The sequence below is a fragment of the Panthera pardus genome, unplaced genomic scaffold (genome assembly GCF_024362965.1).
Source record: "Panthera pardus isolate Hobbes unplaced genomic scaffold, ASM2436296v1 HiC_scaffold_6, whole genome shotgun sequence".
In the NCBI taxonomy this organism is placed as follows: Eukaryota; Metazoa; Chordata; class Mammalia; order Carnivora; family Felidae; genus Panthera; species Panthera pardus.
The window spans coordinates 17451503-17473032 of record NW_026526991.1 but is presented as its reverse complement, the minus strand read 5'-3'; the positions used below and the strand labels follow the sequence as shown (position 1 = coordinate 17473032).

Here is a 21530-nt window from a genome sequence, read left to right as displayed (position 1 = left end):
CTGTTTAGAACCATAAACCCGTGTCCTTTCTTCCTCGACCTGCTACTTTCATTAAAAATAACCGAATTTACAAGAGGCTTTGGGGTGACCGGGCGTCTGACTTAGCCCGTGGGAAGAGCCCTCCGGGGGAAGGCGCTGCAGCCTGCGCAGGAGACCAGGGCCAGGTGCTCGGGGACCAGGAATAAGAGGCTGTAATGGGTCATTGAGGGAGAAGGCTGTGGAATTTGAAATCTACCAAGCCTGGTGCTGCTGGCTGGAACTGTCTTGTAACAACTTTATGCTGCCTTTTGTAAGTAGCTTCATTATAGGGAGTTTTAGAGGCCTGTCCTCTTTTCTTAAAAACTTGCTGGGAAGAAATGTTGAGCATTATTTATGTCCTCTGGGTGTGGAGAGGTGCCTGGATACTGGGGCAGACATGCCTTTGGATAAAGGAACAACAGCTTTGCCAGAAACTGGTTCTCTGTCCTCCTTTCCTACCTGCTTCTTCTTCCCCCACCTCTGTGCCTTTTTCTTTGTCAGACAAGCCTTTGTTGCTCATTTCTGATGAGCCTTCACTTTCTTTCCTCAGTCATGCGGAGGAACCCCTTTGGTGTGGACATCTGCTGCCGTAAGGGGTCTCGAAGCCCCCTGCAGGAGCTCTACAACCCAACCCAGGTAAGCCCTGGAAACTTTCTCGCTTGTTCGATTTGGTCTCCGTGCGTCGATCTCTGGAGGGGAGGTGGCAAGAGGGGGAGGGAGAACGATAAACTTCAAAATTTGGTTCTTGAGGGATTTGAAACTTCCTTCTACTGCCTGGCATTTTAGCTTCGGTGGTTGCTTTCTTGGTCACCCTTTCTCTGTATAATGGCTCTAAAGTTCTAGCAAGAAGGATTAAGAATTCCAGAAATGCCCTGGTGTAGTGCTGGACTGAGCTTTCAGACAGACCTGCTCAGGTTAGAGATTCTCGACAGTCACATGTGCCAGCGACGGGACTCTGAAACTGTAGAGCTGCAGGGGCTGGGCAGTCTCTCCCTTAGCACCCCCAAAGAAAGTTCACGTGTGGATGAACCTGCCACCCTGCTCCCACGCCGGTTTATTAAAGTCCAGGATGCCCCCAAGAATTCCACCTCACTGCACCAGTTTACCAAGATTCAATTTTGTGGGGGTGCTTTTTGTTAAGTCACCTCATGATAAATTGAGTTTGATCGTGAAGAGTTTTTCTGTGAGCAAAATAAGCTCCATGCCAGGAAATGTGTCTCGTGGAAAGCTAGGAGCAAAGGGAGGAGGTCTGGTCGCCATGGCGATGGCCTCCGTGGTGTGTGGGTCTTGATGTGGAGACCATAAGGCTGGTTCTCTTTTGGGAACGTTAATTAGCAATTGATGCCAGGAAATAGTAAACAACTAGTGGCCTATGATCTGACCTTTGATTGCTGTTAAAAAAGAAAAAAAATGCACTGCTTTAGCCATAGCCTCTGTGCTTTATTTTGCATCAAATTCTTAATTCAGTATTTCTGTGGACTGAGGTGCTTGGTAGAGGAAGATAATACCTGGGCCTCAAAGGTACTGAAATCCCTGAAGTCTTGCAAAGGGCACTTTGTGATCCCACACATCTTCCTTGTCTCTCACTTGCACTCCCTTCTGGAAAAATGGACTCCCGAGTTTGGACATCACGGGTGGCCTAACCAGGTGAATTCACTCCCCCGTCAGCCCCGAGGCTTTGGAGTTCTATGAAGAGGCTGGATTAGCTAGGTCATTGCAAACTCAGATTGCCTGAGGCTTCCTTAATGGGCTCCCTGGTGACCTAGCAGGGAATTTGATATTTGGGTGTTGTTTGGTGCCCAGATAATCTGATTATTATAGGCAAGTCTCCTGGCATGTTCACACACCTGTCCTTAGGAAGAGGCGGAATCGGCCTCGACAAAGGATAGGAATTCTGGAAATCCATGTTGAAAACAGCACACGCTGCTGAGATGCAGACCATTCCTATCTTTTTGTCGACAGGCTCTGTTCTCAGATCCTTTTCCCTTTCAAAATACAACTGCTGAAGCACCGCTATTTTCCTGAGGAAATTTCTATGGGCAGCGTATGGTGTCGTGGGAAGAGCTTATTTCTGAAGCAGACACCCCTCTGGACAGGAAGCGCGTGGACCGGGTCTATGCTGTGTCCTGTTGTATCCCCAGCCCCTAACACAGGGCCTGACCTATAGAATGTGCCCCCAAATATCTGCGATTGAGAAAATCAAAGTCTAGGTTCAAATCCCTACCTCACCTCCAACTGGTTGTGCAGCTCGAGTACGTGATGAGTCCATTTCTCTGGAATGTTGGGAGGCCGAAATAACCCTGCTGTGTCAGGGGTTATGTAAACATCATTCATCATTATCCTGGTCGTGAGGGTGGTTTCCATACTGGAAGGCTTGACTTCAGAGTCAGACGTGGGTCCAAAGCCTGGTTTATTCATTTCCTAGCTACGTGAGTGTGGGCAAGACACTTGGCCCCTCTGAAGTTGCTTTCTCTCGTTTATAACATGGTGCTAAGAGTACCTGCCTTGCAGGTTTGCATGAGAGGATATATTTTGCTCTGTGCCTCCTTTGGAGTTTGTTCCTTCCTGGATTCATTCACTCGTTCCCTCATTCATTTCTTCACCCACCATTGTAAGTGCCAGGTGCTGGGCACAAAAGGGTGAGCTGGGCATATGTGGTTAGCCTTCCATAGCTGGTTCCTCTAGTTACCCCAGGGTTGGCTCGAGTTGACTGGAGCAGGAGACCCTGCTTAGTCCCTTTGTCAACCCACCAAAGGAGAGATAACTATCTTCTTGGGTGGAGGTCATCTCTTCCTTCTGGTGGTGTTTTGAGTATTGTCTGGGTGAGAAGCTCATTTAGTGGCAGCCTAGGGCCTGGGAGGGAAGATGGGGCTGGAGAGGCCGCCCTGGGAACCATGCTGGAGGCTGAAGGTGGGTGAGTCACCTCCAGCAGGAATGTCGTGGGCAAGCTGTCTGGCCCCCTTCTCTGACAACCAGGAAAATGTCCCTGCAGGAAGATCTCCCCGTTTCCTCGGGATGTTACCCGGGATGTTTTTTCTTAGGCTGGTTTCCTTTACAAGCTGCAATTATGTTCCATTCCCACGCAAATACAGTCAGGGGCGCTTCTCGGAGACACTGTCTTGTTGATCCTTTGGGCTGCTGTGGGCGGGGCGTTGAGAGGAGGGAGCAGGCGCCCCCGATGAGGTTAGTTCCGTGTCCACAAGACATTTACAAACTTTGCACCCGATTGGGCATGGTCGTGGCTTCTCACGTTTCCCCACCAGTCAAGCTGTTGAAGCCGCTAAGCCTGGACTGATATTATCACGGAGGCAGATGACAAACCCTGAAGTTGCTAGAAACCAAACTGCTCCTGGAGATGCCTTTCCCCCTGTTTTATGCCGCCTGGTTATTTGGGTTTGCTAGATGATGGTGAAAACAGGAACCGTTCATTGTAGATGGGAAACCAGGGTTGTAGTAAGAAAGCAGCATCTTAGTCACATGTATCGGTGCCGTGGACCAGATGGTATGTAGATGCTTATCAACATCTCATCGAATGTTCATAATAAACCCCAAACTAGGCATAACACCTCCATTTCACGTATGGGAGAGCTGAAGCCAAGAAGGTTCTACAACTTGCAGAGGGTCACAGCTAGCAAGAAGCCGAGTAAAGATTTAAACCCAGGATGAAGCACAAATCCATTTATCTCCACACTCCAGTCACTGTCGCCAGCAAAGTTCCCTTGGCAGGAATTGCCCCATCTCCCCTCTAAAACAACAGCAGGATCACACCCAGATTTTTATGGGACAAAGACTTAAAGGCGCCCTTGGGAAAATTGGCCATCATCTGATTTGTCGTGTCCAGGGTTTTCTTATTTTAGTGCCTCCCAAATCCCTAACCGTTAAAACAACAATTGGTTAAAAAAAAAAGTTGATATTCTTAGCAAAACTGCACTCTGATGTCTTATAATTTTCCTGGTCTGTGCTGTCTCCCTGGCCCCAAAATAAAATGTAATTGCTGATCAGATCAGCTGGCGTGAAGTCACTGAAAGTTCAGGAGTTGCCAACTGCATATTTGTGGGCCGAGCACATCTGTGGGCCGGCCCGGCTCAGCTCACATCGCAGGGCAGAGCTAAGTGGTCAGCCATTAATAGGGCATAATTGCCCCCAAATGCCAGCGGGAGTGAGACAGCCTGTCCCTTCTGCCTCGCCCACCTCCTGGTCCTCTCGCGGGCTCCCTGAGATGTTCACAGCAGCACTCATGTGGTTCGGCCCTGCCCTGCCCGGTGCTTTCTTTAGCCTTTATCCTCGCTCTGTGATTACCACGTTCTGAGAAGACAGATGCGCAGCCCAGGGGCTGACCGGGAATTCGTAAACACAGAGTCTAGAAGGCTTGCAGGAATGCACCAGATGCAACTGTCTGCGGGCATTCCTAAGGCTGTGTGAGGGCCAGTCCGTGTGTGAGGGATCCAGCTGGGTTCTGGGTGAACTGCTTGAGGAAAAAAGGATCTAACAGGAAGAGGGGAAAAAAGCTTCCGGGGATGCCAGGCGTTGGCAAGATCCCTGAGGCCACTCCTGAGTTCTATGTTGTTTGATGGCCCCTTGTGCGTCCAGTCTTCAGTGTGCTAAAGTGAATTTACCTCTCTATAAGGTAGGCTCCAGGACAAAGGATGGAAAGAGGGAGAGAAGGCGGGAGGGGAGGCAGAAAGGAAGAAAAGTTACTATTCATTGAAAGTATCATCCACGTTCACTATACTGCACTACACTATTCGAGGCATTTCCATACATATCTCGTTGTTTCTAGGTTGAACCCCATTTTTCAGATAAGTTAACTGAGGTTCAGTTGACTGAGCAATTTGCCAAGGTCACAAAGCCCCTAAATAGGGTAGGGCCAGGCCCATCTGACCTAGCGAGATTGTGGGAGGATGAGAGCCTCTCACGTTCTCTTTTCCAGGTGGAAAAAATGCTTCCTTGAGGTTCCCTTTCTTAGTGACCCAAGCTGAGATGGGTGTGCTCAGGACAGCGGTAAAAGTCCCAAAGTTGGGGGCCAAGGCTTGTGGGGTGCTATGGAAGGCGTAGTAGATTTCCAATAAACAATTGAAATTTTGTTTTTTGCTTCCTGAACCTGATATTTGGAGAGGCCTTTGTCTCTGGGCCGGAGCCAGGCTAAGCAGGAATTGCCCTCAGGAGCTCTGCCATGGGAGAGATTGGGAAGTTGGGGTCTTTAAGTTTAGATTGATAAAAGCTTGAATTATTCCAGGGGGTCGGGAGGGGGAGCTGTTCTAGCACCCACCTGAATAGCTTTCTCAGCAACGCTTGCCCAACTCTTTCTTCTGCACACATGTGTGGGGTGAACAGAGCGAAAGGACATGGGGAGGAGAGGCACGGAGGTAACAGACATGATACGTGCTGTACGATAGAAGCTTTTCAGTTATGGGAGAATCAGAAGTGAGTCATCAACCCTTCAAAGTACGGGGCAAGTGGGAGGCTTTGTAGAGGGGGTGGCGGTTGAACTAGGTCTTTGAAGACGTGTCAGACTTCACCCGACAAAGAGGGAGCAGCATCACAGAGCGGAGGAACAGCAGGAGTGGGGGCCCCAGGAGGGCCCATCTGTGGCACATTCAGAGAACGGTGAGGGGTTTGCAGCTGGAGTGAGGAGCTGCTGGGAGCCGGTTGAGAGAAGGCGGGAAGGGCAGGGTGGTGCCGGCTGGATGAGGCTTGCCCACCCGGGTGGTGGGTGTAGTCTTTACCCGCCAGTAGGATGGCTGGTCCCAAGGAGCCCACAGGAGATCGTGTACAACCGACCAGCCGGCTGCCGCTTCCGAGTCAAGCCGCTTGTGAACCGCGGGCTCCTCTGAGGCAGAGCACGGCCTCGTCTACAAAATGGGCTGGTTCTGGGGTTCTCAGCCCTGGCTGCACGTCAGGACCGCTCAGGGAGTTTTGACGAAATGGCCGGTGCCCAGGCCTCACCCAGACATTCTGATTTTACCTGTGGGTCCGGGATAGGGCTGGGGCATCGGTGGTCTTCAGAGTTCCCGGTGATTCTGACAGGCTGCAGAGTTCAGAAGCACTGGAGTGGCAGGCCCATAGCGGTCCCTCCAGTTCAAAACTCTTCGATTCTTTGATTCTCCTATAGCCCGTTCCAGGAAAAGCGCTTCAGAGCCTCCGCACCGAGGCGGCTCCCTGTCGTTTGTTACAAAGGCCCTGTGTCCGTGCTCAGCACTCAGCCTCACGGAGATCACATGCCCTCGTGCTCCATTGGCAGGTTGGTGAGTCGAGGCCCTGAGTGTTGGAGACCCCGCGCCGGGTGGACAAACCCAGGAGGCAGGTCCCCCAGGCAGGGACTTGGGAGGACCCTGTGTAAGGGACACTCGAGCCACTCGGCTCTGGACCCCGTAAGGAGGAGAACGCAGACTTGTTCCGTGCCGGGCATCGGATGGGCCCTTCAGAAGGAGCAGCCCCAGTGTTGGCTTCCCAGTGAAGGAGCCAACGGGAGAGGCTCTCTGCCCTCCACACTGTTGGTTAAGACTGGTGCTAATAATGGTCAGACACACTGGAGAAGGCAAGAAAGAACAGACATCGTACAGCCGCCAACTCTGGGCAATTAATCCCTTCATTACCAACCACCTGGTAAATGACGAGTCCATCTAATTATCTTGTTTTGACCCAACAGCTGTCTACCAGCCAAAGAGGGATTAATTGATTTAGTTGTGGACTGGCTCCTTATGCAAAGATATTACTTACTGTCAGTCTAGCAGAACGGCAGCTGGCTGGCAAAGATGAACTATTACGTGAACTTGATCTTGCACACAGGGCTTGGGAGAATGCTTCATTATTAATTGCAAATTACAATAGACGAGCGAGCCCGTTGCAAACACCAGGGACAGCGAGCCGCCTCCTTCACCATGGCCGGTGGCTCCATTAGTTTTGAACCGGGGAAGGCGCCCTGGTCAGATTTCCAGTCAAGCCAGGACAGATGGGGACTCTAGAGTCAGACACGATTTGGGTCAGAGGAGAGAATGGGTTGCGTGAAGGAACTGGGGGATCCCAGCCCAGGTTGGCCTCCCAGCATTGGCCTCCCAGCATTGGTTTCTTTATCTGTAAAATAGCACAATACAGTCTTTCAAGTTTATGAGATTCAAAATCATGTATACCAAGCACCTAAGACAGTACCGAGAAAGAGTTGGTGTTCATCAGTAGCCAACAGCGGGCCAAGTTGAATTAGGCGACCTGGGACTTTTCTTAGGGGGTCTGGGCCACGCTGGGCCCCTGTGCTGCAGGCTCAGAGACTTTGCAGATGTACACTTGGAATTTTGTTGAAAAACAGTAAGACAGACGATTTCCTCTTGCCCGGAAGCTACTAGCTGTTCATGGTGAGCACTTCCTAAAAAGTTTGACGACTGTGGCTGGTTGACTCTGTTATTAAGAAGCCGGGTGTAGTGACTGATGAGGCCGTGGGTGCTTCCGCGCGTGGATGTGACATGTGCGTGAGTGTGTGTGCCTGGACAGTCAGCCCACGGAACGCGGCGGATACAGCCGTTAAGTTTAGAGACCTCCTCCGCTAATGTTGATCATCCCCCAGTCCCTGGCGAGGTGCTTCAGTAATAATAGCTATGAAATAGGATCCCCCTCTCTGTGCGCTGTAAATGTGATGCTGCTGAGCGAATGGCTTCATCCGCATTTCACTCGGCCTGCCTTTAGAGGCAGTTGCTCTGTTTCAGAGAGCCTAATTTGACCCAATATATTCAAATCTAGAACGTGAGCTCCGTGCCCTAATGGGGTTCTTCTGTGTCAGTCTGTGTGAGTACAGTCTGGCCCATTTCCACCAGAGAAGGGCATCCGAGTGGCAAAATGACCCCCGGCAATTTCCAGATGGTAACACAGCTGTAAAATCTGCCATTTTCGGAAAGTTATTTCCTAAATTACCCCCAATTATAGGAGGCCTCTACATAATGTGATTTTTCTGTAAATGACACAACTCAGGTAGCTTCTCAGCCAACTGGATTTGAACCGTGTCGGATGCGTAGGGCTGAAACTAAGCCCTGGCTTGTTCTCAGATTCTCTGTAGGAGAGACCTGGGTGGGGGTGGGCGATACCACCTGCCCCCCATCCCCATCCTCCTCTCTTCCCGAAAGTGAAGTTGGCCTGCAGATCTGGTGGGGAGCAAGGTCTCCGCCCCGTCTTCACCACTAATTACCGTGAAATCGCAGGCAAACAGTTGAAGCCTTTCCAGCCCTGGAGACTTTGTAAAGAAGGAACAAAATACCAACAGTTCAGTTATCAAAGATTAAATCAGAAAGTACAGAGAAAGTTCTGGACTCGTGGCAAGCTGTTCAATCAATGCTGATTTCTTTGTCTTTTCTTTTCTTTTCTTTTCTTTTCTTTTCTTTTCTTTTCTTTCTTTTCAAGCTTAGATGAAACCTCTTTCAGGAAGCTAGCTCTCCCTGGTTTTTTTTTTCTCTCCAAGCTCAGGTTAAATGTCCTTCTAGAATGGTGCTGCCCATCAGGAATAATCGTGATTCACATATCCCATGCATCTGAAATGATGTTACGGGCCTTGAGCTCCTTGATGGTAGGGGCTGTGTCTTGTTCACCCAGTGGCTGTCTCCTGCCAGCTGCCAAAGAGAGGGGCTCAGCAGGTGTTTCGGCAGTGAAGGGAGCTGCCCGCCCGTGCCTTGAGCAAGTCTGGTGTGGACATTCATGCTGAGAAGGTGATCAGGGCTTCAACCATCAGAGCAGGAGGTCTCATGAGGCCCAGTGATATCTGGTCCAGAAATACATCTCCAAGCTAAGCCGATGCCTAGGTCTCCCCTGAACACATTTTTCCTGACGGTATAAAGTGCGAGGACTGTGGCAGGGCTGATGCTTAGAAAAGCAGCCTGGAAGCCAGCATGTGTCAGCGTGGGAGGTGGGAGACAATGGATGCAGGGCTCGGGTGCTTGAAGGAGACTGAAAGGATACAGGGGTGGGGTGGGGGGATTGCTTCAGCCAGACCTCACCCTCCCTCAATACTTAGTCCACATCCAGCCCTGTTTCTTTCTTCCCTCCTTCTTCCACGGCATGTGGTACAAACAGGAACTCAGCAAATGTGCGCTGAATGAAGGGGAACTAAAATTCCCGTCCCCTTGTGTTCCCACTCAGGTAGCTTGCTCGGCTGCCATAGACCGGGCGGCTTCCAGAACAGAAACTTCATGTCTCATGGTGCTGGAGGCCAGAGGTCCCAGGTTAAGGTGTTGGTGGGGCCGGCTCCTTCTGAGAGCCGTGAGGAAGAATCTGGTCCGTGCCTCTTGCCCAACTTCTGGTTGTTTGTTCGGGCAGCCCCACCCACGCCCCTCTAGTTGGGACAGGCAGGCCAAGGATTTGCCAAAACACAGGTTCCTCTGTCGCTCCTTGTAGAAAGGACTTCTAGAAAGGTCTGCAGCTCCAGGGCCTCCAGCTGATCTTCCACTCTTTGATATCCGCATTACCACACTGGGAGGCACTGCCAGGTCGGCGGTGTCCCAGCCTTGGCAGGTGTTGGGCAGCCCTGGAAAGAAGCTGGCCGTTCTGGAACTTACCACAGGGGTGTGACGCCCGGGCAGACTCTGGTGCTGCCTAAACCGGCTTTTTGCAGCATTTCTTTTTTCCTCATCTTAAATCAGGGGTTTTAAAGCCACAAAAGAGCCAATATGCAGTCTGGCAGTCATTCTGAGTATTGGAGAAATGGCTCTGACCGTCTGTTCCGTCTCCAGCATGTTCCCTGCAGGAACATCCACAGATATATCCATGGGTGTAATAACATCCTGCCAATGCAGAGCTTTGTTCTCAAGAGGTGGGCAAGTTCAGTGCTTGCTTGGATCCAGGCCTCACGTCCTGTCCCAGTGTTTGGGGAAAAGTTCTGAGACAAAGGGGAGTGTCTGAGGCCACACAGCCTAGAAGTGGTCAAGAGCACGGGCCTGGGAAGTAGCCCACGTGGGCTAGAGTCCCGGCGCCACCACCTGCCAGCTACGTGACTTGGAAAAGCTCCTTCACCTTCTCTGTGCCTGTTTCCTCACCTGCAAAGTGAGGATAATACTGGCGCCCACGTCATAGGGTTCTTGTGAAGATTAAATGAATCCAGACATGTGAAGTGCTTGGAAGGGTGCCCGGCCCTGAGCGAGGCCAGTGTAACTGTTTGCTGTTTGTTGCTGTGATTGTTATTCAGGCACGAAAGCCAGAAAGGAGCAAATGATCCCTGGGGACAAATGAGCAAGTCCAAGTTCAGGTCACTTGGAAGACAGAGCTCCGTAGAGCTAGATCATCTTCTCCCTGTTACGAGGGAATTCCATCTGTTAGAGCTGGGGTTCTCAGCCTGGGCTGCACTTTAGAATCAAAAGAGGAAATTTTAAAAATCCCGATGCTCAGGCCACACCTTCAACTCACTGAATCCGTGTTTCTGGGGCGTCAGTGCTTTGTAAAAGCCTCCCTGTTGATTCCAGCGTGCAGCCACGTCTGAGAACCACTGCTCTGGGCTTTTACTATCGAAGACCGGTCCTTGGACCAGCAGTGTTGGCATCACCCAGGAACTTGCTAGAAATGCAGAGCCTTGGTCTGCTGAATGCAACTGAGGAAGGCTCTTGAGCAAACGGCCCCATCCTGAGGCTCCCAGAAGAAGCATTGATAACAAGGTGGATTAGATAGCAAGGGACAGGTGCATGCGTTTTGGAGGCGGGGAAGCCAGAAGAGGTCCTTATCTCTCCCAGAGCCTGGCACGCTTTTGCTTTCGGAAAACTTAGGAAATAAAGCTGTGTTTATGTGGCATGGAGTGCTTGTCAGTGGCCGGGACCCAGAGTCCCGCCGTAGGCTAGCTTGATGGCCAGCCTTGCAGTTCCTCTGGATGCATTAAATATCCCTAATAGGCTCAACTCAGGGGGGAAAGAAATGTGGCTTCGAGCCAAGTGCCCTGGGAGCGAAGGCCACTGCAGTGCTTTAGAAGGCAGCTCCGGCCTTCCTGGATGCCGTGACCCTGGGGCAAAGGGGATTTGCAGGCTTCGGAGGTACGCTGGGCTCCCTTGGGTGGCCAGAGTTCAAGTTTGTTCTCTTCATGGATTGGGCTGTTCCTGACCTCACTTTGTTAAGAAACAAGAAGGAGGAACCCAACGTGAGCTCTGCATACTCCCCCTACCCTCCCTGCTGCCCTTATTTCCAAATGACATTTTCAGATGTCATCCTCCCCCACCCCCTGAGCCCTGAATGCAGCAGATCTCAAATGGTTTAGTAGTAAGAGAATGGAATTTAGAGCCCTAGGTTCTAAGTTGAAATTCTGCCTTTTTTCACTTACTAGCAATAGGATCTTGGGGAACTATCTCAGTCTCCTAGGGCTTTCAATCCCCTCACCAGGAAAGTAGGAAGAATTTATTTACCTTTAGCTAAAGAGGCCACATAGTACCGCAGTGAAAACCGTGTTCTCCCCATCAGGCCGGCTCGGTTTAAATCCATACTTCCTGGCAGAGGAGCCTTGGGTTGATTCCTAATCGCTGGGTGCTTCAGTATCTTTACCCGTGTAATGGGGATAACAGCAGTACCTGCCTCTTTGAACTGTTACGAGAATTTAAGGAGTTGCCTTGTGTCAGGTGCTGGGACGGACGCCAGCAGGACGCTCTCAAATGTGCCAGTGAGCATTTTTTTGCCTTTATATTTTCTTTGAAACTCCCCACTGTTCTCCCTTTTGAAACAAATGATCGTCACAATCTGGGTCCCAGTAACTGACTGAAGAAAAGCTTGTGTTGCCCTGTGGCTTTTACAGTTCCTCCTATCCAAACCTGTTACTGCCCTTCAAATGCATCATTCCTCAGTTTGCAGCTGCAGAAACTGAGGCACAGAGAGGCGGTGCCGTGGTTAAACTGGGCGGAGCCATCTGGTCTAGGTGAGGTGTTGCGGAGCCAGGATTCAATCCAATGCCAAAGCCCACTGCTCGGGGGGCAGGCCCCCTCCGTTGGCGCGGCTGGCATAAAAGCTCTTGGCCTGGGTGGGTGACCTGAACTCCTTTGATTCTTAATTCACTGGTCCTGAGATACAGGTGAAAAGCCCCTCTTCCAGGGGGAGTTCATAAATGAGCCAGCCCTGTGCTTGTTCTCGGTAGCTGGTCAGCTGGAACTCAGTATGGGGAAGACATCGGCTGCTCCAGGCACCCCTGGGGGAAGCTGGGTCCTGAGGTCCCGCCTGTCCCAGCTCCAGGACAGGATGCAGTGACCGGAGGAAGGATGACGGGGGCTCTGTGCGCCCGCATCCCGAGCCCGCAGCTTCTCTCTGTTTCCTGGCTTCCAGACCTCTCCCAGAAACTCACTCAGCCCCTTCCTGAGTCAACAGAGCATCCTTGAACCAGGAACAAGGGTGCTCAGGCCAGAGATGATGCCTGAAACAGGGAAATTGCAGGGAGGTACTCCCATGGATTTAAGAGTTGGGAGGCTGCTTTTGGATGTTCCTTTTTGAGTACTTCCCGGCCTAGGCACAGGGACCATCTGTAATTTTCTCCCCAATTCATTCTTCTCTTCTAGAGGGGCCTGTTTACCAGCAGTAGCTGATGGAGGGAATTGTAGGAAAGGGTTAATTCACCCCTCCAGCCCATTTATCACTGAGGGTAAGGAATTACATAAACTCACCCTAAGCTTTTGGAGTTTGCAGGTGGAACATTCTGGGTTCCACTTTTCAAGAGCAAGCTGGAAGTCCATGAAGAAGGGACCGCTTATAATCTTTACAGAGGGACAAATGTGAATCCGAAAAAGCTGGTCCCTTAGCTCCTAAGGGAGCCCAGCCATCCACCCTCATTGCAACAGCCTTGTACTTCTGATGCAGCAGCTGAAAGCCCCATCTCATTTTGTAGGGAAATTGCTAGAGTGACATTTGGAAATAAGGAGGCTGTCTCGGGATATGTCCCTCAAAAGTGTTTTGTCACCACTTAGACGGGCTCGCAAAGGGTACCTCCAACCTTCTGCTCTCTGCATTGGGTCTTATTCCTAGACTGGTTAATCTTAGTTTAGAATCTCAGCCTCAGTAGGTTTTTCTCCAGTTTACAGGATAAATGAGCTGGTGTCTGAAAAGAAATGTGACTTTTTTAAAGAAATTGGCAGATACGTGGGGAGTTCAGAAGCAGCTGACATCCAATTATTCACGGTCCTGGGGGAAAGGGATTGAATACGAAATAGAAATCCACAGATAATCTCCAAAGCTCATGTTAATCAATAGCCTTCTTTTCCAACATGCCTTTAACCAGTGCCAAAAAATTGGCTGATTCATCGCTCTCTTCGAAACTGAGATCTTAAGAGATCATACAGGAGAAATAATTTGCCAACCCCTTTCTTAATGAGAAGGATCCAAAGGAACTGATTTTTCCCCCTTCTGAGTAAAGTGCCATTTTTCTCGAGTAAGTGGCAAAATGAGCTTATTGTGTTGGTTGGTATGTTCATTGTCTGATTAGAGAAGAGCATATAACATTGCAATTTTCTTTTTGCTGAAAAGAAAACATGATTGGGATTCAGGGGTAGGTAATCTTGAAATAAGAACCAGGAGCTGGGAAAAGGAAGCCCTTGCTATTGATAAGGAAGTTCCCCCCCACCCCCTCCCCCCCAACCCCATCATGGTGTAACTCAGTCCCAGGGAAGAAGTGATAAACATCTTGTTAAGATAAGGCCTTGCCAAAAACAGCCCCTGGCAAATTGTTGCCATTCGTTATCGGATTAGTGCAGCACAGCACAGCGCAGGCTTTTCTTTCTTGAGCCTAAGAAAAGCCTGCTCATCTTTATCAGTTTGGATGTTCAAATTTAACTTGCTCAATAGCAAGGTCCAAACCTGGTGCAAACCTTGGAAGGCTGCAGTGCTTCTGGGCTTTTTCACAGTGGGCTCTTGGGAAGGCCACAGATTACAGCCACCAGTGTGGGGGGTACACCTTAATCGTGACCTAGGGAAAGGACCTGTTAGGGGAATAAAAGCCAAGCCAGTCTCCAAGGTGAATGTGTACCGCAGGAGTTAAGGGAACCAGAGCAGATACCTGTTCTTCCTCTCTGGTGCTGTCCTTGACTTTGCCCTTGACCCAGAATCATTCACAGCCTTTTAGAGCCTGGAGTTACTTGCCTCCCAAACTGTGATAGGCAGAACCAGCCTCACAAAAGAGGTCCATACCCTAATCCCCAGAGTCTGTGAGTATGTTACTTCACATGGCAAAAAGGGACTTGACAGGTGTGGTTAAGTCCAGGATTTTAAGTAGGGAAGATTATCGTAGATCGGTTTAGGGTAGTCACAAAGGAGGTGATAGATAGAGATGTGATGATGGGTAGAAGCAAGGGTCAGGGTGATGTGAGGACCAAGCCATGAGCCAAGGAGAACAGGTGGCCTCTAGAAGGAACTGCCAGCACCTGGACCCTCCAGAGGGTAGGAGAATACATTTGTGTCGTCTTTAGCTGCCCGACTTTGTAGGGTTTTGTTACAGTGGCCGTTAGGAGACTGGTCCATGAGCTCCCCGGTCCAGGGTTTGCGAGAGACCTGGAAGGTGCTGGAAGGTGCTGGGTTGGTCACCTCAGGAAAGCCGGAATCTCGCAGCGGTCTGTTGGGTGTGGAACGTGAAGATACTGCTGACGGAGGTGGTGAGATTGCCTCCACGAAGAGATGGCTTTGAGCCTAAAGTGAAGTTCCGTGAAAATGTGCAATGAATCTAAGTTGTGAGCCGGCAACCTTGGTGGCCAAACCACTGGCTCATTGTGGCGCCCACCCCTCCAGGGCATGGGCCGGGATGCAGGCGAAATCCTTGTATTTGTAAGCGTCTCCTTGACAACCAGATACACCACCTGAAATTTCCATCACGCTTTTTTTTTTTTGGTGATGGGTTCCTGTGGATGGGAGGTGCTCCCACTATATTTTGTCAGTACATCAAAGGACTGGATGCATATTTGGAGGTTGTGGTGTTACATTTGTGGGGATTTTCCTTCATGGTTCTATAGTGCTACAAGTGTTCTCAAAGTATTGTGCTAAAGGCTGGCTCCATCGAAACTCCTGCTCTCTAGATGCAAGAGAAGGAGGCCCAGGGTACTGAGTGAGTCTCCCAGAGCAAGTTCTCCATGAATAAGACGAGGCTGAACTTCAAGTCTAAGCTAGGGGAGGGCATAGAGTGTGGTGCTGGTTTAGAGCCGATGCCCTGCCAGCCCTAGCTGGATGACCTTAGTCAAGTTACTTAACCTTCCTGTGCCTCAGTTTCCTCATCTGTCCACGTAAGGGTAATCATAGGACATACCTCAGAAGTTTGTTCCAAGGACTAAGGAAAGATGCAGCAATGAAATGCTTAGAACAGTGCCAGGCACATTGCGGGGTGTGTAATTGTATACCAAGAGCAGTAGTGGCCACAACCATAACCAGGGTCAGCTGAGTCCTAGATCAGGGCTCATTCCAGGGTTCCCCACATACTAAGAGCCGGAGCACCCCAAAGCCGTCTCATTCTGCTGGAGCATTCTAAAGTGCTAAACAAAGTCGGTTCCTTAAGTTCTAGACCAGGTCCGCACATGTTTTCTAGATAGTGACTATCGTAGGTCTCTGGTAACAGTTCAGCGATGCCGTGGCAGTGTCAAAGCAGCTGTAGACAATGTGTAAATGAACAGATGGGGCTGGGTTTGGTCCACAGGTGGCCTTTAGACACGGCTGAGAGCCAGAAGCGCCCAGTTCAAGTCCCGGCCTCATCACACCCGCAAGAGTGTTCTTGGGCACGTCACACGGGCTCTCAGGGCTCAGGTCTGTCACCTCTAAAATTGGGAACAACCATGCCTCTCTCTCTTAGGCAACGGCGAGGACAACGAGAGCGATGTATAAAACCACAGGACCAAGCCTAGTGCGGTTATTAACATTTTGTCACTGATGCACGATCGTGGTCCAGGCCACTGCTGGTAGATAAAGCATGCACGTGCACTTGGTGTAAAATGTTGCGTGTTGGCCCCCAGCTCTCCTGTCTGCAGTTGCATGATGAGGTCAAGAAAGGCGTATTTATTTTCAGTTACATTCTTATTTAATTTCAGTTACATTCATCTTGTCTGGGGATACGAGAAAAGCACCAGCCTCTCAAAGCTCCCCTTTACTGCGATGAGATGTTTCTCAAGCAACAATGCCTTCCGTGTAGTGCGAATTGATCTCCATTCTGGAAATTGCAAATGAGCAAAATGACTGTGATGAATGGGGGCTCCAGAGAAGCACAATGCTCTTCTCAATGTCTCCGGCTGGAGAAGGAGAACCTGAAGCCTTGATGGGGGAAGATGGGTGGTAAATGAATTGCGGAGCTGAATCACAGAGTGGTTAGTGAATAAAAAGCATTGTGCTAAGCAATTATGCATCTCATTAAGATGCACTCAGTCTCAGCCTCCATTGTAGGGGAATTGTCAGAGCCATTATGTGCAAACGTCAATTTTGAGGTCTGAAAAGGGGTCAGTGCTTAATTGGCAGGAGAAGAAAGAGGAGGGAGGTGGTTTGGAACAATAGGTATTAAATGGCCGTAGCAGCAAGGAAGATGGGACGCAAAGAGGCAGACACTCCAGTCACTTGTGACTAAGCTAAGCGTGTGGTCTCAAAGTCACATACGGGCCACATGGACAACATATTCGGTGTCCTTCATAGGCCTTCTTGGAATCAAAGAGGTTTACTCTAGAAGGTCGCAAGTGTGGTACTTCGGACATGCTTGTCGAATGAATGAATGAATGAATGAACGAACGAACGAACGAATGGTGCTTGTCACATGTTTGTCAAATACAGGAATGAAAGAAGGAGGGAATGAATGAACAGATTAACAAGCCAATAATCATGTAAAATGAGGATAATAATAGCACCTCCTTCGTTTGGCTGGTATGAGAATTAAACGGGATTAACACCTAAAATCCTGAGCACGGTGCCTGGCACGAGCAGGTGCTCAATCTCAGCCAGTGCTGTCCTACTTTTTCCTTAGGTGCGTTTGTCAGCTAGGTTCGTTGTAATAAGGTACCACACAGAGTGGCGGGCTTACACAGCAGGTGTTTATTTTCTAGGTTCTGGAAGCTGGAAGTCCAAGATTGAGATGCTAGCGGGCTAATGTCTGGTGAGGCCTGTTCCCGGCCAGCGGACAGCCATCAGCTTTCTGTGCCCTCATGTGGCCTTTTCTCTGTGCGAGTAGAGAGAATGGAGGGAGAAGGATCTGGTGTCCCTTTTACGGACACCAATCCTAATGGATTAGGGCCCCATCCTTATGACCTCGTTTGAACTTGATGACCTCCTTAAAGGCCCTGTGTGTGGGGTTAGGGCTTCAGCATATGGATTTGGGGAGGACACAATTCTGTCTTTAATACCCGTAAAGAATCAGACTTTGCTTTTGTAGTTCTTGTGCCTCACGCTCTTCTAAGCAGCCACACAAAACCTTTGAAACGACCGAAATAACCTTTTCCTGGGTGAAAAAAGCGAAATACCTGAACTGCCTCTCCCAGGCTTCCATGAAACAGGTGCCCCTGGGAGCAGAAATCGACCGGGTGAGGCTGTAATTCTGTGTCAGAGTAAGCGCGGGTGGGACTCCTTTCCTTTTCTCTCTCTCTATGTATTTTCATCTCCACATCTACCTGGAAGACAGGAAAAGCTCATTAACTTGAACCCTGCTAATTTAGAATATGTAACATTTCCTCCAACTTCGCCACGAAGAAGGAATTTGTGGAGCAAATTAATAGTGTGAACATAATTAGAAAAGACGAGTCTGGTAGAGCTGGGAGGTACCTGGAGATGATCCAGTCCTTTCCCCTGGTGGCTGATTTCTTTTCAAGTCAAGACGTCGAGGCCCAGTGAGGGTACGTGCCCCTCCGAGCTTGCGCAAGTGGGGCTGTCTACCCTCCTTAAGGACACCGACCTAATTCACGGAGTCCTGTTTGTGAAAGACACAGGCGCTTTATTAGCTGTGGGTTCTTTTTACTATGCAGACTTCAAGTATTAAAAGTGCATTTAAAAAAAAAAATTCTGGGGCGCCTGGGCGGCTCAGTCGGTTAAGCGTCCGACTTCAGCTCAGGTCACCATCTCACTGTCCGGGAGTTCGAGCCCCGCGTCGGGCTCTGGGCTGATGGCTCAGAGCCTGGAGCCTGCTTCCGATTCTGTGTCTCCTTCTCTCTCTCTGCCTCTCCCCCGTTCATGCTGTGTCTCTCTGTCTCTGTCTCAAAAATAAATAAAAACGTTAAAAAAAAAAAAAAAAAAAGTCTGCATTTTAGGTTTTCCCTAATTATGACTGGCGTTCTCCCAAGCTAGTTTGAGCTATTTGGGTGAGGTTTTATAGTTATTTAATAAGAAAAGCTTTTTTAAAAACCTCATAAAACCTTCTGTACAATTCATTCTAACCAATGCCCCCTCTTACAATTATGTCACTAACAACTTCTTTTGAAAAGACCAGAACTTTTGTCTATTCATGTGAACCTTAAAAGCAGCATTCACTGAACCCCCGAGAAACGAGAAGTGTAATGCTTTATAATTTATAAGATCGAGGCAGAGCAAATGAAAAAATGGGTGTGAAAGCATACACAAACGCTTTGTGTTTTTCTCAATTACCATCTCTGGCCTGGGTAGCCCCCAGAGAGTGGTCCAAATGTATTTGTGGATGCAAATACAACATTTCCTTGGAGACGCCCCAGGGAATGGGCTTCTCTCCCATGTGATTTAAAAAAAAAATAAACGAGAAGCCAATTTATTAATTTAACTCCAACTGTAACTGCCACACAGTTACAGGAATATTCTCATTAGCACATCAGCACGTCCTCTCTCTGGGGTAGACCAATTAGGGCACCAGACTGCAATCAACAGATTACTCAGTGATGCCAGGTTCACAGCACCCGTGAGGTGGACAAAATTACAGTGTGTTTCCTTGACCTTGGGATTGAATTCTCTGCCACAGCTATGGCCACCGAGAATGGAACACTCCCGGGATCTGGGGGGTGAGGGGGGCTTCTCTCTCCTTCCTGAGTATTTAGTGCATCCTTAACTCCATTTTCAGACCGTGGGAGATTAAAGCTTACAACCTTAGTCATAAAACCAGTTCTGTACTTGATAGGATGCTGGTGGTGCTGGAGGTGATAATGATGATAATGTGATACAGCAGTGGTGGTGATTGTAGGAGCACTGTTTGTAGCTGTTAACATTTCCTTGCACGCTCACTCTGTGCCGGGCACCATTCTGGCGCTTTCTATATAGACATTACTTAAATCATCACAACCCCGAAAGGTAGAAACTCCATTTGACAGATGATGCTGTCAAGGCTCCGAGAGGTCGATAGCCTGCCTTAGGTCACACAGCCGGCAAGTGATGGCAGCAAGAGACGACCCCTCCTCGCCCACCATCTCATGCCCTGACGCCCTTCACGGCTGCCTGGCACAGGGCTCTAAGTCTCCATCTGCCGAGACTCTTAAGAGTCCCGGGATGTGTGCTGCTCCCATTACGGTGAGTCAGGGCTGGGAGCAATGTATGTCAGGCCCCCGACATTTGCCAGGAAGCCTGAGGTCAGGAGACAGGAGACTGTGGTTCTTTGGCTTAATCCCAAAGGTCCCATTCTTCCTGTGTTTCCTTTAGGGGCCTCATCGCCAGCTTGACACATGCTGGCAGGTGACTCCCCACCTCACAGAGCCCACTGACCACATATGTTCAGGCCATCTCTGTGTTTTCAGATGGAAGAAAAGGCAGAGGGCGAAAGACTTCTATTTTCAGCTGCCAGGATCACGACATGAGCCTATCAAAGCTTGTTGAGTCTGAAAGCATTTCTAGTTTCCTTCTCAGAAAGCAGTAATTTTGACTCTGGGCCACCAGTGCTCAGTGAAATGTGCTAACGTTGTCTGGGGTAATGTGACATTGAATCCCTCTTGTGGAAGAAGGGTCAGTTTCTGCTGTAATGAGCAGTATCATTTCACCTGAGCCGCCCCCGCCCTGTCTGTTCAGTCACATCTCAGGATCCTCTTTCCCTTCCAGCCACACAGGACCTGGTTTGGTGCCTCCACCGTACTTGCATTTTCCTACCGCTGGGCCTTTGCACATGCTGTTCCTGCTGCCTAGGCGCTCTTCCCTCCCTTCCTTACCTTTGTTTGATTGGTCCCTGCTCAGACACAGGCCAAGGTGTTCCCTAGGACCTGTTCCACATTCCCTTAGCACCTTGACTTCTTTACAGCCCTGTACCTGTCATAATTATTATCATTTTTTGTTACTTGGTTAGTGCCCTCTTCCTCACTGGATGCTACAGTCCGTGCTGGCTGCCTCTGTGCCTGCTTTATGCCTCACGTAGTTCCTGAAACATGACGGGTGCTGGGTAGATGGGGTGAGCATGAGAACCCTCCCCCCACCCCCGGCTGCATAAGACCAGAGTCTTCTGACCCGTCTGCTCAGTAACTCTTTTTCCACCCACCCCAGGCCCCATATCTAGAGCTGCAAATAGAGAAGAACTTACATGTGAGAACTCTAGAGCCAGGCCATGCGGGTTTGTTCCCGGCCTTGCCCCTTACTAGTTCTGTTTGTTCTGCATAACAAATCACCACAACCTTAGCAGTTTATAACAACGCACGTTTAATAGCGTACGGTTTTCGTGCTTCAGGAGCTGGGCAGGCCACGCTGGGTCCTCTGCTCTGGGACTCAGCAGGCAGCGACCCAGGTGTCCTCCAGAACCGCGGTCCCCTGTGGGGCTCAAGTCCCCTCTGGAGTTCTCGCGGTTACTGGTAGAATTCCTTTCCTTGTAGCTGTAGAAATCACAGCAGCTGGCTTTTTCCAGGCCAGCACGAGAGTCTGAGTTTAGAGAAACGATAAGCCCTCTTTAAAAATGCATACCTGATTAGGCCAGGCCCCTCCAGGATAGCTTCCCTTTTGATGAGCACACAGTCTCGATTGATTAAGGATCTTAATTACATCTGCAAAATGATTTTGCCTTTGCCTTATAATGTAATCACAGGAGTGCTATTCCATCATATTCCCAGGTCCTGTGCACACTCAGAGGGAGAGGATTATACAGCATATGCATCCCAGGGTGGGCAGGGATCACCAGGGACCATTTCTGACTGCTACTCTAGCTGTATGGCCTTGGGTGGGTTGCTTTACCTCTCTGTGCCAATGTTGCCTCCTCTGTAAAGCAGGAGTGATGGTAGTGTCCACTTGATAGGGTTTGTTGTGAAGATCAAATGAGTTAATTTATGTTAAATGCTTGAAACAATTCCTGGCAGGTGGTGAGTACTCAGTAAATGTTAGCTGTTACAACCATAAAAATGATGATAATCCCCAACCGGGCCAGTGGCATCCAAGCTTAGAAATACAATCCACCAACCGGCTGCAAATGAAATCTGAGAAGCCAGGCTAAAGGGGAAAGAAGAGACCAGAGAATATCAACGAGCTTGGTAAATTGCCTCTCTACAAGGGAAGCTGACAGCTCCTACTCCTCAGGGCAAAACAGGGCGAGGCGGAAGGGAAGCTGGATCAAGTTACCAAAGCAAATTGGATATAAGTGGGCGCATATGCCCCCCACTTGAGTTCATTTCATTAAAACGTCTCTTCTCGAGGCAGAAGAATGTTCTCGTCTCTCT

At 49.6% G+C, this 21530-nt stretch overlaps 1 protein-coding gene across 3 annotated transcripts in view; it reads left to right on the top strand.

The window, feature by feature from the left end:
• CHST11 (carbohydrate sulfotransferase 11) overlaps positions 1–21530 on the top strand; it is a 265222-nt gene that overhangs the window by 125141 nt on the left and 118551 nt on the right. For all 3 annotated transcript variants that reach the window (XM_053895461.1, XM_053895462.1, XM_053895463.1), the window contains exon 2: positions 569–654. In XM_053895461.1, the coding sequence (XP_053751436.1) occupies positions 569–654 (86 nt within the window). The remainder of the gene's footprint in view (positions 1–568; positions 655–21530) is intronic.